The 21303-nt window shown below is 41.5% G+C and overlaps 1 protein-coding gene across 7 annotated transcripts in view; it reads right to left on the bottom strand.

Annotated features, from left to right (window-relative positions):
• Positions 1–21303, bottom strand: part of slc2a12 (solute carrier family 2 member 12) — a 72603-nt gene that overhangs the window by 13658 nt on the left and 37642 nt on the right. For 4 of the 7 annotated variants that reach the window (XM_073056341.1, XM_073056338.1, XM_073056340.1 and 1 more), the window contains exons 3-5: positions 19532–20860; positions 19151–19273; positions 1880–2012 (exon numbers count right to left, since the gene is read on the bottom strand). In XM_073056341.1, coding sequence (XP_072912442.1) covers positions 1880–2012; positions 19151–19273; positions 19532–20860 — 1585 coding nt within the window. The remainder of the gene's footprint in view (positions 1–1879; positions 2013–19150; positions 19274–19531; positions 20861–21303) is intronic. The other 3 variants (XR_012100248.1, XM_073056342.1, XM_073056344.1) reach the window with 1 other exon arrangement.

Here is a 21303-nt window from a genome sequence, read left to right as displayed (position 1 = left end):
ATGTGACCACGACATCTTGGAGACTGAGGGAGGAGCAGTGCCTCCAATCGCCTTTATTCAGGGGTCTGTGGGAGGAGCCACAGGAGCAGTCAGCAGAGGGGCGTGTCCAGACGGGTATACACATAGTTTACCACATTAGGTAAGGCCTACTTACAGATGGAGATGGAAGAATTATTACAAAGTTTAGAAGGTTATGGGCCCAGAGCACGACACGTGTGAATTCTTTAAATAAAACATCACTTACTGAGGTTATATCATCAACACACAAGGATTACACAAGTGTGCTGAGAAAATTCAAGCAGTGCTGGATGCCCCAAGGCCAAAGGACTTATTAGAGTTGCAGTCCTGTTTTAGGATTTGTCAATTACTATAAAAGGTTCCTGCCAAACTTAGCCACTGTGCTCCACTCATTACTACAGATCGGGAAGAAATTACAATGGAGCAAGCAGTGTCAGGTGGCTTTCCAAAAGATTAAGAAAATTGTGATGTCAGACACTGCGCTCACACAATATGATCCACATCATTCAGCACAGCTTGCTATGCGCTGTTCGGGATGCCAACACATCCAGAAGAAAAGTGTCCAGAGCTTTCAGAACTGCTTCCTGCAGTCCCAGAGGCAACTCCAGTGATTATCATGGAGGAGGTCCCAGAACATGAGATTGTTGCACAGCCACAAGTCTTTCCTCCCAAGCACAGTGAACCGCCCCTACCACTTGTAAGGAAAGGCGTTGTCCCACAGGAGTAAGTCTTCCACAGCAATTAAATCTTTAGGCCTGAATGGATGGAGCATTTTAAAATTTACCGTGCTATGGATGTCTATATAGTAGTTGCATTATATAAGAATATACTGTATATATGAGCTGAGATGCATTTTAAATGAAGTTGGAGTTTATAGCTAAGTGGGGGTAGTGTTGTGTGTTTATTATTTCAGACATATTTAAGTAATATTGTAAATATGTTGTTTGATTAAGCATTCTTTGTTTAAGCAATTCATTATGGGTCATATGTAATAGGATGTGAATTGCACATGCCCTCATGCCACCACGTCATATGTGTGTACCTCGCTAAAAGTAAAAAGTGAAACTAAGGACAACACACACAAAATGCTGGTGGAACACAGCAGGCCAGGCAGCATCTATAGGGAGAAGTGCTGTCGACGCTTCTCCCTATAGATGCTGCCTGGCCTGCTGTGTTCCACCAGCATTTTGTGTGTGTCGTTGTTTGAATTTCCAGCATCTGCAGATTTCCTCGTGAAGTGAAACTAAGGTCTGTTCTCCTGGGCTTTTGTCTTTTTCTAGCAATTGGTTTTCTGTTTGGAGTTAGAAAACATCAGAGTTGTGAAGCGTTTTGGAGATGTGAAGTGAGTAACTGCAATGTAGAGGTTACTTACTGTCTGCTGCTGCTCAAAGCATAGATGTTTAGGTGGGCTGATAAGATATCAAATGGACAGCTTTGTCTTGGACAGTGTCAAACAGCTTGAGTGTTGTTGAAGTTACATTCACATGGAGTATGCTGTCACAGTCCTGGTGAGTGGCTTGTTTTTAGGGCTGCAGGGTGTTGAATCACTTGCCTCAGGATATCCAGTTTCTGCCCTGTGTTTGTAGCTGCAGTACTTGCTCAGCTGATTCAATTGAGTTCTGGTCACTGGAGGTTCCTAAGGTGTTGAATATGGGGAACTTGACAATGGTAACAACACTAGATGTTGTTTAAAGATGGGTTGTTGCAATTTCTTGTTGGAGATGGTGATTGCCTGGCATTTTTGTGCTGCAAATTTTACAGGGATCTTATCAACCAATAGGTGAATTGTTAGCCTGTACTGAGGTTGGTTCGATCCCATCTTCCACTCAGATTATATATTAAATATTTCAGTATAACTTACCCTTGGCTCAGTTGCTCAGATATTTCCTCAAGTGTTTGATTTTTAGTCTCAGGTATAAAGAAAAAGATAAAAATCAGCCCAGCGGAACTCAGTATTGCATACATCAGAAGCATCCACATCAGGCCTATAGATTCTGGAATCAGCAAAGAATAATGCAAGTTATATTTCATCTTGAAATGACATTTTATGATGAATTAATAATGGACTAAATTCTCACTACAGCAATGTCAGAATAATTAGACAGGAGTGACTCTTATAGTGTAAATCCACCCTTAATTCCTTTCGGCTAGTTATAAAAGTGATTTTTAAAACTTCAGAGATTTTTATATTTTGAACAAATAGTTAATTAATGCTGGTTTATGGATCTTTATTTGACAAGAATATAAAAACATCAGCTACTCAATGCTTTCAGCCCATCCAGCAAGCTTACAAGATTGTCTCACAGCTCAATTTCCCTACTAAATCACCCCCTAATGTTTACCTCCTAAAAAAATTAATTGTTGCCAGGTTTGGAAGGTTCATTTCAACCAGCATCCACAGATTTTTGGAAGGGTTTGCTAACTGAATGTTTGAGTTGCAGAGCTATGATTCCCTTCATTTGCAACTGAACTGATCCAGATGTGACCTTTATAAATGCAGACGTTAGGAATTTGGATTCTGTGCTGTCTTATCATGTTTAAGTGCCTCAAAGCACTCAAAATTATGAAAAGTTTGTTTTGAAGTGCAACGAAATGTTCTGCAATAAGAAGCCAATAGTCTCTTACATGCAATTTTCTGAAACAAAAATGATTATGTGAAGGGTTTGGAGGCACTTCAATGTCACCTGGAAATATTGTCTTACATTTCCAGTTCCCTTTCGTTCAAGTTTACCCCCAACAGGGCAGGACTTCATTTCATCCTACAGTTGATATGGAGCCCAGCTGGGACCATGAGATTATAAATGCATGAGGTATAAAAGAAAAACAACTATAAAAATTATTATATCTTAATGAATTGAAAAGGACCTTATAGTAAATTAAGTAATTTTTTTTAAGATAGTTGAAAGTCAGGACAGTGGTTAATTTGCATATCCAGCTACGCTGCTGAAGTGTGGGAGGGGATGCAGTGCTCTGCACTTTGATAATCAGCTGCAATGAACAAGTATAGGCACTCTCCAAACTAATGATAAAATTGTTCTTTTAATTAGCTTTTATTGGGCAGTATTCCAAGGATCATTGAAGTAGACTGTTTTCCTTCCATGTACCCATTCAGCTGTTGATTGGTAGATTCTGCTTGATCAGGACAATCATCTAGTGGGAAGTGTAGGGAGGATACAAAGGAATCATGGGGCACATCTCTGAATAGTTCTCCATCTGCATTTATTCTTGTTCTAATCAACAAGCTCCTTAACCTGGTCCTCTGTACCTCACTCTGGATTTCTGCCTTCCTCACTGGCTGACCAGAGTCAGGGCAGATTGAAAATAGCACCTGCTTGCTGAAATCAACACTGATGTGTGCTTAGCCCACTGTCCTCCTCTCTCTACACCCACGGCTGCGTGGCCAGGCACAGTTCAAAACCCCCATCTATAAGTTTGCTGACAACACAACTATTGTTGGCAGAATTTCGATGGTGATGAAGAGGTGTAAATCAATTGGTTGAGTGGTGTTGCAGCAACAACCTTGCACTCAACATTAGTAAGACCAAGGAATTGATTGTGGACTTCAGAAAGGGGAAGTCGAGGGAACACACACCAGTCCTCATTGAGGGATCAGCAGTGGAAAGGGTGAGCAGTTTCAAGTTTCTGCGTGTCAACATCTCTGAGGATCTATCCTGGGCCCAACATATCGATGCAATTACAATGAAGGCACAAGAACAGCTACGTTTCATTAGGAGTTTGAGGAGAACTGCTATGTCACCAAAGACACTTGAAAGATGTACCGCAAAGAGCATTGCAACTGGTCGTATCACTGCCTGGTATGGAGCAGCCACTACACAGATTGGAAAAAGCTGCAGAAAGTTGTGAACTCTGCCAGCTCCATCATGGGCATCAGCCTCCTCAGCCCCCAGGACACCTGCAAAAGGTGATGCCTCAAAAATGTGGCATCCAGGATGAAGGACTTCTATCACCCTCCTCTCATTCCTACCATCAAGGAGGAGGAGCATGAGCATGAAAACTCACACTCAACATTTCAGGGACAACTTCTTCCCCATCGTTATCAAATTTCTGAATGGGCAATGAACCCATGTACACTATGTCATTACATATTTTTGCTCTCACTGTCACTACTTAATGAATTTTTTTTTACTATCTATACAGATTGACTACTGCTAATACAAAATTCCAAAACATGAACACCTCCAAAATCCAGAATTATTTTGAGCACTGATATGATGTCACAAATGGAAAATTCCTGAAGGCACTGGGAAGGTTTCCAGGTGATGCACAGGTCTCTGCATGCTACAGACAGTTTTGAGAAGTCACCTCACATACATAATTAATAGAAGTCAATGAAAAATTGTTATATACTGCAGAGAGTGGTAAAAGATCTTGATCGTGTATTGAAAGGGTAGATTCATCAGTGTTCAAGTGAACATTATGCTGATCATGAAACAAGCAATGATCTATCACGATGAGCAGGAAATTGAAGGTAATTGTGAATATTCAGCAGGCTGGTTGCAGAAATTTAAGAAAAGGCACAGCATTAAATTTTTAAAGATTGGTAAGTCTTTAAAAATCTGCTGTTCATGAAATTCATTAATGAGTTTGCCAAGGTTGTTGCTGATGAAAATCTAACATGCTGAATGGCTGTATCAGTACCTATGTGTGACGAACAAGTGTAAGACAAATTCTGCTTACCGGTAGCACATAAATTCAGTCAGAAATGATGGTAATCCCAAGCTATTTTATTATGTATTGTATTCCAAAATCTGAAAGGCTACTGGCCCAAGCGTTTCGGATAAGGGGTACTCAACCTGTACTTTTTATAGTAGTTTATAGTTTTAATTATTATGTATTGCAATGTACTGCTGCTGCAAAACAAAAAAAATTCACAACATATGCCAGTGATTCTGATTCACTTTTAAAAACCCTGAGCAGATAATTTATATAATTGTAAATACCAGTTCTATAACGATATAACTCTGTGTCCCAGCTTATCTGGCATTTACATCTGGAGCTTTACAACTGGAAGACAAAGTGATTTGACTCTCTTAGCCAAGATCTCATTTGGTAACATGAGCTAGACAGAAAGTCAATCAGCTCCTTGCTACAAATCTACAGAGTTGTCACCCAGAGTGATTTATCACAGTACACCATGTTCTGGGTCTGTGAAACAGCAAATGTTGATTTGTCACTATATATCCCTAAGTGTTCAAAATATTCATGAGCTTTTTTTTTAAAAGGGACTTCTGATATGTATGGACTTCTGCAAATACTAAAGATATTGTGATACCTAGCTGAATATTGTATTCCAATTTAAATCATCAGATGAATTAGCCAAATTGCACATAGTTTGTAGTTGAAGCCTGGACTTTATGGAGATTTAACTAAAGTGAGGAAGTATTTTCCCAGGGTGGCAATGGCCAGTACCAGAGGACATTTCATTTAAGCTGAGTGGTGGAAAGTTTAGGGGAGATGTCAGAAGTAGGTTTCATACACGGAGAACGGTAGGTATCTGGAGTGCACTGTCAGGGGCGGTAGCAGAGGCTGATATTATAGGGTTTTAAAAGTATCTTAGAAATGCACATGTAAGAAAAATGGAGAGTTATGGACTGATTAGGAGAGGAGGGTTAGATTGATCATGAGCTAGCTTTATATAGATTGGCCAAAGGGACCATAATGTTGTGCCAACCTTCTTAAAGCTATGCTGTACTGTTCTATGTTCTCTGTTCTATTTTACTGGGGACTTTGGAATTAGATTGTCCCCAGAGATGATAGGTTTGTCATGTGGGAGATATTAAGTAGACAGGGACTAATGAGTTTAGAAGAATGAGAGGCAATCTCATTGAAGCATACAAGTTTCTTGCAGGGCTTGACAAACTGGACAGAGGGAGGTTGTTTGCCCTGAATGAGCGGTTCATTGACAGGGAGTAGAGTTAAAGAATAATGTGTGGGCCTTTTAGGAAGGCAGGGAGAAATATCCTTACTTTGGTGAGACTTTGGAATTTGGAGGGTTGTGGAAGCACGGTCACTCTTCATTCAAAACAGATATGAGATTGATAGTTCTCTGGATAAAAGGCAATTAGGAGATACTGGGATAGTGCTGGAAAATGGCACTGAGGAACAAAATTAGCCATGACACTGATGAATACCTGAGCCGGCTCATAAGTGCTGGATGGTCCGCCTCACTTTCTACTTCTTGTATTCCGAGGTAGAATTTTTGTTACATGTTTTTTTCTGACTTGTTACATCTGTACAAAGCTCACCTATGGTGAAGTGAGCTGTTACGAATAATTCGGGGGATAGGGGGTGCAATTCAATATGCTGGCAGACAAGTTTAAATAGATACAAAGTAGATACAAAAAAGGGAAACTCATTGTATGTTATGTGAATGTTACTCCAGGTTACCACTACAGTATTAGCATATGAGTGGTCAGAAATGGAGACAGGTTTGATGCTCCGATCATATTTGCCAACCTCACGCTGCAGATCTGCCGCATTATTCCTCTGAATGATAACACAAACCTGCTTGCTTTCTGTTGATATGAACGCTGTAAAAACTATGGACTTTGTGAAGTTCGAACTGGCCAGACAGTGTTGATGTGACATCTGGCTGGTTACAGGCGTTAAGTCTACATGGCAAATAGTTCCCCCGGCAAGCTTTTGTGTGTAATTAATATTTCAACAACATTCGAGTAATATGTAAAAAGAGGTGAATAGCATACATCATTACATTGCCAAGTCGTATTTGCTTGCCTCACTAAAAAGTAAAATTAATACCATACACATTCCCAGTTCTGTTTTTCTTTCGATTAGTTTTATGTTTTGGAGTTACAAAACATAACAATGGCAATGACTAAGTTTTAAAACAAACCTGAGGTGACTACCTATCTGTTTAACCACAGCAAGACACTTAAGTTAAAAAAAAGTGCAGTGCACTTTCTTCTCAAGGGGAGACAGAGACAGTCAAGTTTAAAAAAAGGCAGAAAACAGACAAAATTCATGGGTTCTAAAGAGAGTGTACTGGGTGATAGTAACAAATAAATTAATGAATATCTAGGTACATCAGAAAGAAAGATGCATTCAACTGCACAACAGAAAACTGGATGATGTTTACTGAATGAATTCAGCAGTATTTTAAAGCAAATGGAATGGCCAATGAGAAGCACGTGCCAGTTTTACTGAGTGCAATTGGTAGAAGAGCATACCGTTTGCTTAGAAGTTTCACTGCTCCAACCAAACCAACTGAAATGAGCTTTGCTGATATCATGAAAATATTGCAGGAACGTTTAGAACTGAAATCGATGTTGATTGCAGAATGCCTTAGGTTTCATAAGTGGAATCAAAAAGGAGGGGCCATTTCAGTGTATGTTGTTGAACTGAAGAAATTGTCCGAGTATTGTTATTTTAGTGGTGGGCTTAATGATGCACTGAGAGGTCATTAAATCTGTGGAATTTTATAAGAAAGCATTCAAAAATGTCTCCATACTGACGCACAACTCACATTTAAAAGAGCAGTTGAAATTGCTGTATCAATGGAAGCAGCAGCCAGGGATGAAATTAAGTTGTAGTCAGACGTGAAAGTTAGCATGAACAAAATAGCTACATAAAAAGGGAAACCACCCCAGGTGAACAAATTGTAGTACGTTGGTGGCAGCGGCTTACATACAACAATGCAGGTTTAAAGACCATAAAACCATAAGATATAGGAGCAGAAGTAGGCCATTCAGCCCATCGAGTCTGCTCCATCATTCAATCATGGGCTGATCCAATTCTTCCAATCATCCCCACTCCCCTGCTTTCTCCCCATACCCTTTGATGCCCTGGCTAATCAAGAACCTATCTATCTTTGCCTTAAATGCACCCAGTGACTTGGCCTCCACAACCATTCATAGCAACAAATTCCATAGATTTACCACCCTCTGACAGATTCAGCTTCTGAAGGAGCATGTTGCAGCACTGAAGAAAGAACTGGATGACCTCAGGTTTATCCGCGAAAACGAGTGTTTTCTGGACAGGACCTACAGTGAGGTCGTTACACCGAGGATACCGAAGAGAGAAAGGGCGACGATGAGGAAGGAAAGGATGCTTAAAGTACAGGAGACCCCAGGGGATGTACCTCTCGTAAACAGGTTCACCTTCTTGGAAGCTGTCAGGACAGAAGATACTGCCAGTCTGAGAGGCGGACAGGTCTGCGAGCCGAAAATTGGTGCAGAAGCAGAGCTGAGGAGTCAGACATCAGGAAGAGCCGTGGTAGTAGGGGACTCCATAGTAAGAGGTACGGAAAGGGGTTTCTGCGGCAACAGGCAAGATTTAAGGATGGTGTGTTGCCTCCCTGGTGCTAGGATCCAGGACATCACGGACCGATTGCAGGGAATCCCCAAGGATGAAGGTGAACAGCCGGAAGTGGTAGTGCATGTCGGCACAAATGACATCGGGAAGAAGAGGAAGGACATTCTGCAGCGGGACTTCAGAAAACTCGGAAGAAGGCTGAAAAGCAGGACTTCCAGGGTGGTTATCTCTGGTTTTCTTCCAGTTCTTCGTGCTGGAGAGGGCAGGAACAGGGAGATAATGGATCTGAATGTGTGGCTGAGGAACTGGTGCAGGAAGCAAGGGTTTACATTCTTGGACCACTGGGATCTGTTTTGGGGTAGGGATGAATTGTACAAAAGGGACGGGTTGCACCATAATAGGCGGGGGACCAGCATTCTGGCAGACAGGTTTGCCACTGCAACATGGATGTGTTTAAACTAAGTAGTTGGGGGGGGGGGGGAGGGGATGAACTGGAAATATAAGGATGGAGTTAAAGGGAAAGTGAAAATAAGAAAAGTTAAAAAGGACAACAGAATCAATGGAGTAGAAAGCTCAAGAAGAGATCATACAGTATGGCCAATTGAAATAGGAATTGATATGAAAGGAGAGGGGAGTACCGAATTAAAAGTATTATATATGAATGCACGAAATATAAGGAATAAAGTAGATGAGCTTGAGGTTCAGTTGGAAATTGACAAGTACGATATTGTGGGAATAACTGAGACATGGCTTCAAGTGGACAGGGCCTGGGAAATGAATATTCAAGGATATACATCTTATCAAAAGGACAGACTGACTGGCAAAGGGGGTGGGGTGGCTCTGTTGGTGAGGAATGATATTCAGTCCCTTGCGAGGGGGGACATAGAATCTGGGGATGTAGAGTCAGTATGGATAGAACTGAGAAATTCTAAGGGTAGAAAGACCTTAATGGGAGTTATCTACAGGCCCCCAAACAGCAGTCTGGATGTAGGGTGTAAGTTGAATGAAGAGTTAAAATTGGCATGTCGCAAAGGTCATGGCGATGATAGGTCATGACAGTTGTCATGGGGGATTTCAACATGCAGGTAGACTGGGAGAATCAGAATGGTACTGGACCCCAAGAAAGGGAGTTTGTGGAGTGCCTCCGAGATGGATTCTTAGAACAGCTTGTACTGGAGCCTACCAGGGAGAAGGCAATTCTAGATTTAGTGTTGTGCAATGAACCGGATTTGATCAGGGACCTCGAGGTAAAGGAACCATTAGGAGTAAGTGGCCATAATATGATATGTTTTAACCTAAAATTTGAGAAGGAGAAGGGAAAATCGGATGTGTCAGTAGTACAGTTGAACAAAGGGAACTATGGAGCTATGAGGGAGGAGCTGGCCAAAGTTCAATGGAACAATACCCTAGCAGGGAAGACAGTGGATCAAAAATGGCAGGTATTTCTGGGAATAATGCAGAAGGTGCAGGATCGGTTCATTCCAAAGAGGAAGTGTTACGAATGAGGAGCAACTCTGATGGGCAGAAGGGTACAGAATCGCCAATGCCCACCCCCCCCCCCCCTTTTGAGAATCACAAGATCACTATTATTTCAGGTCTGATACCCAGGAACTGAAAGAGAGACAACGCCAGAATACACAAGGTGGATTGTCTCCTATTGACAAAGAGAGAGATTACTGCTATTGTCTCTTGAAGGAGGAATTGTGTATTGAGTACTGTACTATTCATTGAAACCCCTCAGGGGGCAGCCAGAGTGGTCTGGTTGAGGGATTGCATCATCCCAACCTGATTGACACCTGAGACCCCATGAGTGAGGATAAAATTGGGGTCTGGGGAACACCCCTCAGATGCACCAGGAGAAACGCTACGAGACCGGTGGGGTCTTGTGTGTGTGTCCACCCTTGCCTGGGTGATGAGTCCACCACGGAACGGTCTAGCTAAAGGACGGAGGGATCATACATGAATGGCCACAACAACAACGCATCGATGGATCAAGATCGTAAAAGGAAAGTCAGCAAGCTAATAGCTGTTACTGCTTTTTCTCTCTTTCTCTCTCTCCAACAATTGCAACACCGCGAGCAACAATGACTGCAGCCTGTATGAACTGAACTGAACTTTATATTTCCATCGGACAATTCATTATCCCCTAGACAACGATAGAGCTATTTCTTATTGATTATTATTATACCCGCACTTTTAGGTTTAGTATTGATGACGTATATTATCTGTATATTTGCATTGATATTATTTTTGTGTATTTTTACTAATAAAAATGGTTAAAAACAGTATCATCAGACTTCAACAGCTACTCCTATCTTTGCTGGTAAGACACCCAGTTACGGGGTTCGTAACAGAAGAAAGATTCTAAGGGGAGTAAGGGGCGGCTGTGGCTGATGAGGGAAGTAAAGGGCAGTACAAAAATAAAAGAGAAGAAGTATAGCATAGCAAAGATGAGCGGGAAACCGGAGGACTGGGAAGCTTTTAAAGAGCAACAGAAGATAACAAAAAAGGCAATACGCCAAGAAAAATGAGATACGAAGGTAAAGTAGCCAAGAATATAAAGGAGGATTGTAAAAGCTTCTTTAGGTATGTGAATAGCAAAAAAATAGTTAAGACCAAAATTGGGCCATTGAAGACAGAAATGGGTGAATTTATTATGGGGAACAAGGAAATGGCAGATGAGTTGAACAGATACTTTGGATCTGTCTTCACTAGGGAAGACACAAACAATCTCCCAGATGTAATAGTGGCCAAAAGAACTAGGGTAAAAGATGAACTGAAGGAAATTTATATTAGGCAAGAAACAGTGTTGAATAGACTGTTGAGTCTTAAAGCTGATAAGTCCCCGGGACCTGATGGTCTGCATCCCAGGGTACTTAAAGAGGTGGCTCTAGAAATTGTGGATGCATTGGTAATCATTTTCCAATGTTCTATAGATTCAGGAACAGTTCCTGCTGATTGGAGGGTGGCTAATGTTGTCCCACTTTACAAGAAAGGAGGGAGAGAGAAAACAGAATTATAGACTGGTTAGCCTGACGTCAGTGGTGGGAAAGATGCTGGAGTCAATTATAAAAGAGGAAATTACGACATATTTGGATAGCAGTAGAAGGATCAGTCTGAGTCAGCATGGATTTATGAAGGGAAAATCATGCTTGACTAATCTTCTGGAGTTTTTTGAGGATGTAACTATGAAAATGGACAAGGGAGAGCCAGTGGATGTAGTGTACCTGGACTTCCAGAAAGCTTTTGATAAAGTCCCACATAGGAGATTAGTGGGCAAAATTAGGGTACATGGTATTGGGGGCAGAGTACTGACATAGATTGAAAATTGGCTGGCTGACAGGAAATGAAGAGTAGTGATTAATGGGTCCCTTTCAGAATGGCAGGCTGTGACCAGTGGGGTACCTCAAGGTTCGGTGCTGGGACCGCAGCTGTTTACAATATACATTAATGATTTAGATGAAGGGATTAAAAGTAACATTAGCAAATTTGCTGATGACACAAAGCTGGGTGGCAGTGTGAAATGTCAGGATGATGTTATGAGAATGCAGGGTGACTTGGACAGGTTGGGTGAGTGGGCAAATGTATGGCAGATGCAGTTTAATGTGGATAAATGTGAGGTTATCCACTTTGGTGGCAAGAACAGGAAGGCAGATTACTATCTAAATGGAGCCAAGTTAGGAAAAGGGGAAGTACAACGAGATCTAGGTGTTCTTGTACATCAGTCAATGAAAGCAAGCATGCAGGTACAGCAGGCAGTGAAGAAAGCTAATGGCATGCTGGCTTTTATAACAAGAGGAATTGAGTATAGGAGTAAAGAGGTCCTTCTGCAGCTGTACAGGGCCCTGGTGAGACCCCACCTGGAGTATTGTGTGCAGTTTTGGTCTCCAAATCTGAGGAAGGACATTCTTGCTATTGAGGGAGTGCAGCGTAGGTTCACAAGGTTAATTCCCGGAATGGCAGGACTGTCATATGTTGAAAGATTGGAGCGACTGGGCTTGTATACACTGGAATTTAGAAGGATGAGAGGGGATCTGATTGAAACATATAAGATTACTAAGGGATTGGACACACTGGAGGCAGGAAGCATGTTCCCGCTGATGGGTGAGTCCAGAACTAGAGGCCACAGTTTAAGAATAAGGGGTAGGCCATTTAGAACAGAGATGCAGAAAAACTTTTTCACCCAGAGAGTGGTGGATATGTGGAATGCTCTGCCCCAGAAGGCAGTGGAGGCCAAGTCTCTGGATGCATTCAAGAGAGAGTTAGATAGAGCTCTTATAGATAGCGGGGTCAAGGAATATGGGGAGAGGGCAGGAACGGGGTACTGACTGTGTATGATCAGCCATGATCACAGTGAATGGCGGTGCTGGCTAGAAGGGCCGAAGGGCCTACTCCTGCACCTACTGTCTATTGTCTATTGTCTATTGTCTATAAACTAATTTCTCCACATCTCTGTTCTAAAAGGATGTCCTTCAATCCTGAAGTCGTGCCCTCTTGTCCTAGAATCCCCTACTGTGGGAAATAACTTTGCCATAACTAATCTGTTCAGGCCTTTTAACATCTGGAATGTTTCTATGAAATCCCCCCCTCATTCTCTTGAACTCCAGGGAATACAGCCCAAGTGCTGCCAGATATTCCTCATACAGTAACCCTTTCATTCCTGCAATCATTCTTGTGAATCTTCTCTGAACCCTCTCCAATGTAGTATATCCTTTCTAAAATAAGGAGCCCAAAATTGCACACAATACTCTAAGTGTGGTCTCACAAGTGCCTTATAGAGCCTAAAGGCGACACTGGCAGAAAATGCAATAAAGTAGTACATATATAAAAAGAGCATGTTGGGCAGACAAAAATAAACAGACTGCACAGGGATGAGATAAAGAGAAAAAGTCAAGTTGCAGTTTCAAAAATAATACTAATCTGCATGATGTTGAGAAAAATCTGATAATGCTGAGAGTGGCAAAGGACTGGAAATTTACATTGCCAGAACTAACAATAGACAAGCAATATGGTTTACACCAGAAGTGACTGGAAAATTAATTAAAAGTGGGATTGAACACTGGCTCAAACAAGAAAAAATCTGCAGATGCTAGAAATCCAAGCAACATGCACAAAATGCTGGAGGAACTCAGCAGGTGAGGCAGCATCTATGGAAAAGAGTATAGTTGATGTTTTGGGCCAAGACCTTTCATCAGGACTGGAAAAAATAGTCCAACACATAATTCTCCATAACTTCCATCATCTCCAACAGGATCCCACCACCAAAACATCTTTCCCTCTCCCTGCATCACTTTTTGCTTTCTGCAGGGATGTGATTCTATGTGATTCCCTGGTTCATCCATGCCTCCCCACTGATGTCTCTCCTGGCACTTATCCTTGCACTTGCCCCTGCACCTCCTCACTACTATTCAAGGCCCCTAACAGTCTTTCCAGCTGAGGTGAAACTTCACCTGTGAGTCTTCTGAAGTCACCTACTGTTTCTAGTGCTCCCAGTGTGGCCTCCTGTATATTGGTAAGACCCAAAGTAGATTGGGAGTCTGCTTCACCGAGCACCTATGCTCCATCCACCAGAAAAAGAGGGATCTCCCTGTGGCCACCCATTTTAATTCTACTTCCCATTCCAACATGCCAGTCCATGGCCTCCTCTGTCACTCTGATGCCACACTCAGGCTGGTGGAGCAACATCTTATATTCCATCCGGGTAGCCTCCAACCTGATGGCATGAACATCGACTTCTCAAACTTCCAGTAATGACCCTGCCCCCCTCACTCCATTTCCCATTCCCTTTTCCCTCTCTTACATTATTTCCTTACCTGCCTATCACCTCCCTCAGGTGCGCCTCCCCCTTTTCTTTGTCTCATAGCCTTCTGTCCTCTCCTATCAGATTCCCCCCTTCTCCAGCCCTGAATCTCTTTCACCAATCAACTTCCCAGCCCTTCTCTTCACTTACTCCCCTCCCAGTTTCACCTATCATCTTGTGTTTCTTCTTCCCTTCACCCCATCTTCTATCTCTGACCCCTCATCTTTTTTTTTCTCCAGTCCTGCTGAAGGGTCTCAGCCCAAAACGTCAATTATACTCTTTTCCATAGATGTTGCCTGGCCTGCTGAGTTCCTCCAGTATTTTGTGTGTGTTGAACACTGGCTCAACTGTTTCAGTCATTCCAGAAAATGCATTTGAATGCCATTTCAAAGATACAGAACTGAAGCCCACAGATATCCAACTAGGGACGTACTGGAGAAAAGATCATTCTTGTGGGAATGACATTCGTAACTGTGAAGTACAACAACCAACAAGCCACATTGGCCTTGTATGTGTCAACACAGGAGGACCGGCATTGTGGGACCATGATTGTCTGAGACAACTACAACTTAATTGGACAACCATCCACTATTTGCATGCCTCATCCCCTGCTTTAGAGTCAACTGAAAGTGAATTACGAAAGGTACTGGATGATGTCACAATAGTGTTCAAGGATGGCATTAGAAAACTCAAACATATCAAGGATAAAATAGTGTTAAATGAAAATGCCACACCCACATTTTACAAAGCCTGCCTGGTTCTTTATATCATCTATGATAAAGTAGTCAATGAGCTAGATTGCATGGAAGCTGAAGGAATTCTTTCCAAGATTGAGTGAAACCCATGGGCTACACCACTGATCCTAGTGGTCAAGAAGGATAGGTCTGTCAGGGTCTATAGTGATTTCAAGGTCACCATCAACTTAGTACCAAAAGTAAATTAATACCTTCTGCCCTAGATAGAGAATATCTTTCTGGAGGGAAATACTTCAGCAAAGTGGTCTTAGCTGAGGCCTACCTAAAGATGGAGATGCAAGAAGAGTCAGAAGTGTTTCTCACCATAAATACTCCTGACAGATGGCTTTATCGCTATAATAGACTTATCTTTGGAGTGGTATCTGCACCTGTACTTTGGCAGAAAACTATGGACCAGATGCTGAAAGGCTGTCCAGGCACTTAATATTACCTGGATGACATTATTGTTACCAGTGAGGAGGACAAGGAACATCTCCAAATTCTCAAGACAGTGTTAAAAAGATTAGAACATTATGGGCTCAGAGCACAATGCATCAAGTGTGATTTCTTTAAACTAGGCATCACCTACTGTGGTCACACCATTGATGAACAAGATATACTCTAATGTACTGAGAAAATTCATGCAGTGGTGGATGCCCCAAGCCCAAGAATGTGTCATAGTTGCGATCGATTTTAGGATTTGTCAATTACTATAACAGTTTCCTGTTATATCTGGCTGCTGTGCTCTACTCCTTGAACTCATTTCTACTAATCAGGAAGAAATGCCAATGGACAAAGCAATGTGAGCTGGCTTTCAAAAAGGTAAAGAAAATGGTGATGGCGGACACTGTACTCACGCAATACAATCTACATTGTCCAGTAAAGCTTGCCTGTGAAGCCTCACACTATGTTATAGGTGCAATCATATCACGTGTCAGGAATAATTGAAGTCAATGCTCTGTAGCCTTTGCACCATATTCCCTTATCGCTACAAAGAAAAATAACACTCAGATTGACAGAGAGACCTTGAGTCTGGTTTGGAGAGTGAAACATTTCAACCAGTACTTGTATGAGAGAGAGTTTACTCTTTAAAGATCATCAACTATTAGTGTCCATTTTCAATCCACGGAATGCTGTGCCACTAACAGCAGCAGCATGAATGCAGAGATTAGCTCTGTTTCTTGGAGGATACAATTACAAGACTGAACTCAGGAGGTTGACTGATTATGGAAATGCTGATTGTTTGTCCTGTTTACTCTTGGAAAAAGAAATACCTGAAAAACTTACAAAGGAGGACACTCTTCTTGATGTACTCTCCCTAATGCAAATCAAAAGTCTCCCTATTACAGCAGAGATGATCCAAAGGGAAACCGGAAAATGTCCCACACCGTCTCAGGTCTACACGGCCACTCAAAGTGCAGGGAATGTGTAGCAGAAACTCCAGTTCCCTAATTTTTACCAGTTCGGAGATGAACTTGCCCTTGACTGGGGTTGCTTTATGTGGGAATGAGAGTTGTTGTACCATCCAAGCTGAGAGTTAAATTGTTGGAGGAGCTACATGCCGGTCATCTTGATACTGTGAAAATGAAAGTTCTGGCTTGAGTATTTGTCTGGTGGCTTGGGATAGATTAGCAAATTGAGCAACTTGCCAAGTACTCTTCAGGATGCCAACACACCCAGAAGATGCCCAAAGCAACGCCCCTCCATTTCCAGGAATGGCCTGCGTTGCTCTGGCAAAAGATTCATGTGGATTCTTCCAGACAATTCATAGGCACAAACTTCTTGGTGGTAGTGAATGCAGCTACAAAATGGCCAGAACATTTCCAATAGCCTCCACTGTAGCCTTGCATGCTATTGATGTGTTGAGAAAACTCTTCTTAAAGACTGCTGTTCCAGAACACTTAGTGACAATGGACCACAGTTTGTTGTGGAACAGTTTCAGCCATTCCTGAAAATGAATGAAATAAGACATATAACATCTGTACTGTACCACTCAGCTACAAATGGCTTAGCAGAAAGTTTTATCTGGAGCCTGAAGAACGCACTGCAAGCAATGTCAGCAGATCACACTACACTGACACTGAATCAGAAGCTCACCAATTTCCTCCTTGCATATCGCAGTGCAGCACACTCCACAACCAACAACTCACCAGCTTTACTGTTCCTGGGTTGTCCCTTGCGCTCATGCTTGGATCTCCTCAAACCCAGTCTCAGAAAGAGTATGCAGGATAAACAGCTGAGAAAAAACTGAGGGCTCCTCAAACAAGAAGGTTCAATGTTTCACTGCTGGACAAGCAGTCCTTGCAAGGGACTATAGAGATGATCAAAAGTGGGCACATGGTAAAATTAGGGACAGAACTGGACCACTCTCCTACACAGTGAAGATTGTGTCTGATGTCATTTGGAAATGACACATCAATAAGTTGTGAGAAGAGTCAATTGTTAGACAAAAAGGTGGCCAGGGCTGTCTGAACCTCTTCCTGCAGTTCCAGAGTCATCTCCTACAACTACCACAGAGGAGGCCACAGAACCCAAGATTGTTTCACAGCCATGAGCCTCACCTGCTAAGCAAGTGACCCCCACCAGTCAAGAAAGACACTATCCCGCAAGAGTAAGAAGTCTTCCACAGCGATTAAATCTTTAGGCCTGAATGGGACATTTTAGAATTTACAATGCTGTGGAAGTCTACAGTTGTTGTATTACATAGTATACTTGTATATGTAGTGTATTTAATATTTCAGTAATATTATAAATATATTGTATGGTTAAGCATTCATTAAGTAATGTATTACATTCAAATTATTGTGAACGCCATACGTTATGGCATAAATAGGCATTCGTTAGTCTTGTGAGACCATGGATTTGTGCCTTGGAAGGTTTCCAGGGTGCAGTCCTGGGCAGGGTTGTATGGGAGACCGGCAGCTGCCCAAGCTGCAAGCCTTCCCCTCTCCACGCCACTGATGTTGTCCAAGGGAAGGGCACTAGGGCACTAACAGCTTGGTACCGGTGTTGTCACAGAGCAATGTGTTGTTAAGTGTCTTGCTCAAGGACACAACACGTTGCCTCAGCTGAGGCTCAAACCAGTGACCTTCAGATCACTAGACCGAAGCCTTATCCACTAGGCCACATGCCAACTCATATCTGTGCATTAATAAGTAAAATGAAGAGTTACATCTTACTCCTGACTCCATGTTTCTTTTTCGATTGGCTTTATGTTTTGGACTTACATTATACTGCAGCTTTCTCTCTTAATCACATTTCACCTCAGGGGAGATTTTGAAAAGTCATCCTCCATTACAGTTAACCACTTGTTAAAGTATTGCATTTGCACTATTGGATTTGTTGTCACAGCCTAGACTGAATTAGAAAATCCATCTGCATCAATCCAGTGTTAAATCAAAGAATTTGCCTCTCCTTCTTTGCAAGTGTGTTGCTACCAGCAGGAGAAGAGAGAATGCAGAGTGTGATCTGACTGACTGTCACCCACTGGTTTTCTTTCTGTTCTCTGAAAGCTTGCTCACACTGGGAACCCAACAATCAATGGAGCTGAACAATATAAAAGGCAGTAGAATGTAACTGCTGGAGAAACCTATCAAAAACCACAGAAGCTGTGACAATAAGAAAACACTAATTAAGACAGTGCAGAAGGAATGTTAGACTCAAAGATAATGACACAATTATGTCCCATAACTCAATATAAGCTCATAGACCCACAGTGTCTGAACTGTCACAGTGATGTACATACATCTGAATTTTGTCCATGTAGGGGCATCAGAAAATCATATGCTGAATGCAGTTTGCAAAATGAAGAATGTTAAAATGACATTTGATAGAGGGAAACATTATGGGTTTAGCATTGATATGTAGTAAGCATCCAGGGTCAGGTAACAGGTGTTCCAAACTTTTATGAGTCAAGGAAGAAATAGATAAGGATTTGAACACCATTTTACAAACTGCACTGGCTACATGCATTCTACTGGAGGACTGGAAAATCACTAGCATTGTATCATTGTTTAAGATGGGGTAAGGGAAAGGCCAGACATAACTTTCAATTAAATTTACTTAATTTGTATTGCTCCTATTTTCATTTTGCCAATCTTAACACTTGTTTGATTCTTCTGTTGTCTGGGCCAGTGCTCCATGCTGCGAGCATGGGCAAACAGGGAAACTACACAAGTCCATGTCCACCTTTGTATGACTTGTAAAAGTAATTTGCAAAACAATATAATTAAAAATTCAAACTATGACTACAATAATTATCAATGTAAAAATCTAGGCCTGGTGCTAACAGTTAGCTTTTCTTTACCTGTCACAGAGAGAAAAGTTAAAGCAATGAGCAGATTGAATGCCCAGTTGAAGAATCCTATGAATGATGTAGCTCTGCCTTTTATCCCTATTGGAAATATTTCACTCAACAGCACCCATACCACTGTAATTAAAAAAAGAAAATTGTGTTAAATACTGCTCACAATAATTTTACACATATAGCTGCACATCATTTTGACATGAGAGAAATGTCTCAGCCAATTTTTAACATAGCAGAAAATTGAATTCATCTCAGAACTATTACAATGTGATAATTATATAACAATACATTGAACCAACTAAGTCTAAAAAATAAAGTTTATCAAGTTTCCTACTAAAAACATCATCCAAGAAAGACTAATTTCAACAGTGAGATGCTTACCTGGTCCAAAACTTATGGAAAAAGCAGCAACATATACAAGTAAGCAAGCAAGGGACAGCCATTTCAGCAAAGGAGGTACTTCTTCCTTCCCATCTCCATTCTTCTTCGAGCTTCCTGTGAATGGAGAGGAGGATTGATATGGCACTGTTGTATTTCCCATATTGCTTTGATTTGCCAATGAATTCCTTCTATTTTCCAATGAAGCAACTTGCTCGCCAAACGTGCTGACTATTGTTGAATTATAGCCAGGTATTGTAGATGTGACATTATCTTGCCAGTGATCAGTGTGATTGGGGTACTTGCAGACATCTGTGAATTGCACTGGAATTTTATGGACCACCATAGCCAGAATGGTCAACATTACAATCATAGTAGCGCTTCCAATGTAGAGAAATATTTTGCGTCCTACTCGGTCCAAAAGTAGCATTGCTAAAGGTGTGCCAAGCACTTTTACCAGCCCCACACTAACTGAGGCTAATGTCGCTGTTGTGTTACTTGCAAAGCCAACTGATCTTAAGATAGTTGATGCATAATATAAAACATTTGGTTGGCCGGAAGCTTGCAAGAAAAAAGCCAGACCAAACCCTATTCCCACTCGTAGTCTCATGTTGTCCTTTGCCCGAAACACATCACAATATGTATAATTGCTCTCAATGCTCAATGACGATTTGATGGCTGTCAGTTCATCATCAACATTGGAATATGATCTAATTTTCTGCAGGATGAGACTTGCCTTTTCATCGTATCCTTTTCTAATCATAAACCGAGGACTTGGTGGAATAAAGAAGACACCAATGATTTGCAGCACAGCTGGAATGAGATTAATAGCGAACATCCACCGCCAACCTTCTGAAACGCTTGAGAAACTGTAATTAATAATATATGCGAACAAAACACCAATAACAATCATGAATTCAATCAGGGAAACCAGCATGCCTCTTTTTTCAGGTGGTGCAATCTCTGACAGATAAATACATGCTGAAAATACACTTGAAGTTGTAGCGACTCCCACGATGATGCGGCCCAGTACAAGTATTGCGTAGGAAGAAGAGGAAGACATAATGATGTTGCCGACTATAAAACACAAAGATGTTACAATGATTCCTATCCTCCTTTCCCATCGATCGATAATGTATCCACCAGCAAGGGAACCTATTACTCCTCCAATTAAGACTGCGCTGACGAGTACTTCTTGTTGCACGCAGGTAAGATTGAAGTCAGTCTTCAACTGCAGAAGAGCTCCCGAAATGTTTGTAAGCTCATAGCCAAAGGTAAGTCCACTTACAGATGCAGTTATAGATGCAGCAATGAGAATAAAGCTGAAAGGTCCTAGAATAAAATACAAATTATTGATGAAAATTATAGTCCAAACTATGACCATTAAGCTAAATACTGAGGAATCATTCAATGCCTTAAAGAACTGCACCTATGTAATCTATACCAAACCAAGCAAATTAGATTGACTATTCAATTTGGTAAAGTCATTGAAAGATGCCAAAGCACAGGGCTCGGTGATTTGCACATGATATTTCAAATGAAGAAGTAAGTTACTACCCAGATCTAGTGTGTTTGAGCATGCATTAGACAAGGGGAAATCTGAGGTTACTTTAAATCTTTAGTTTGCCAATAGACCTTCAGAAATTCAAATTGTACCCTATTCCACAACATGCTTGGGTTAGTTTATCTACGGTATATACGAGATTAAGGAAAGTTATGGTGGCAGAGAGGTGGATAATTAAGTCAGCAGAGAGAAATTTATCACAAAACTCTTT

The sequence above is a fragment of the Hemitrygon akajei genome, chromosome 9 (assembly GCF_048418815.1).
Source record: "Hemitrygon akajei chromosome 9, sHemAka1.3, whole genome shotgun sequence".
In the NCBI taxonomy this organism is placed as follows: domain Eukaryota; kingdom Metazoa; phylum Chordata; class Chondrichthyes; order Myliobatiformes; family Dasyatidae; genus Hemitrygon; species Hemitrygon akajei.
This window is presented reverse-complemented; position numbering and strand designations above follow the sequence as displayed.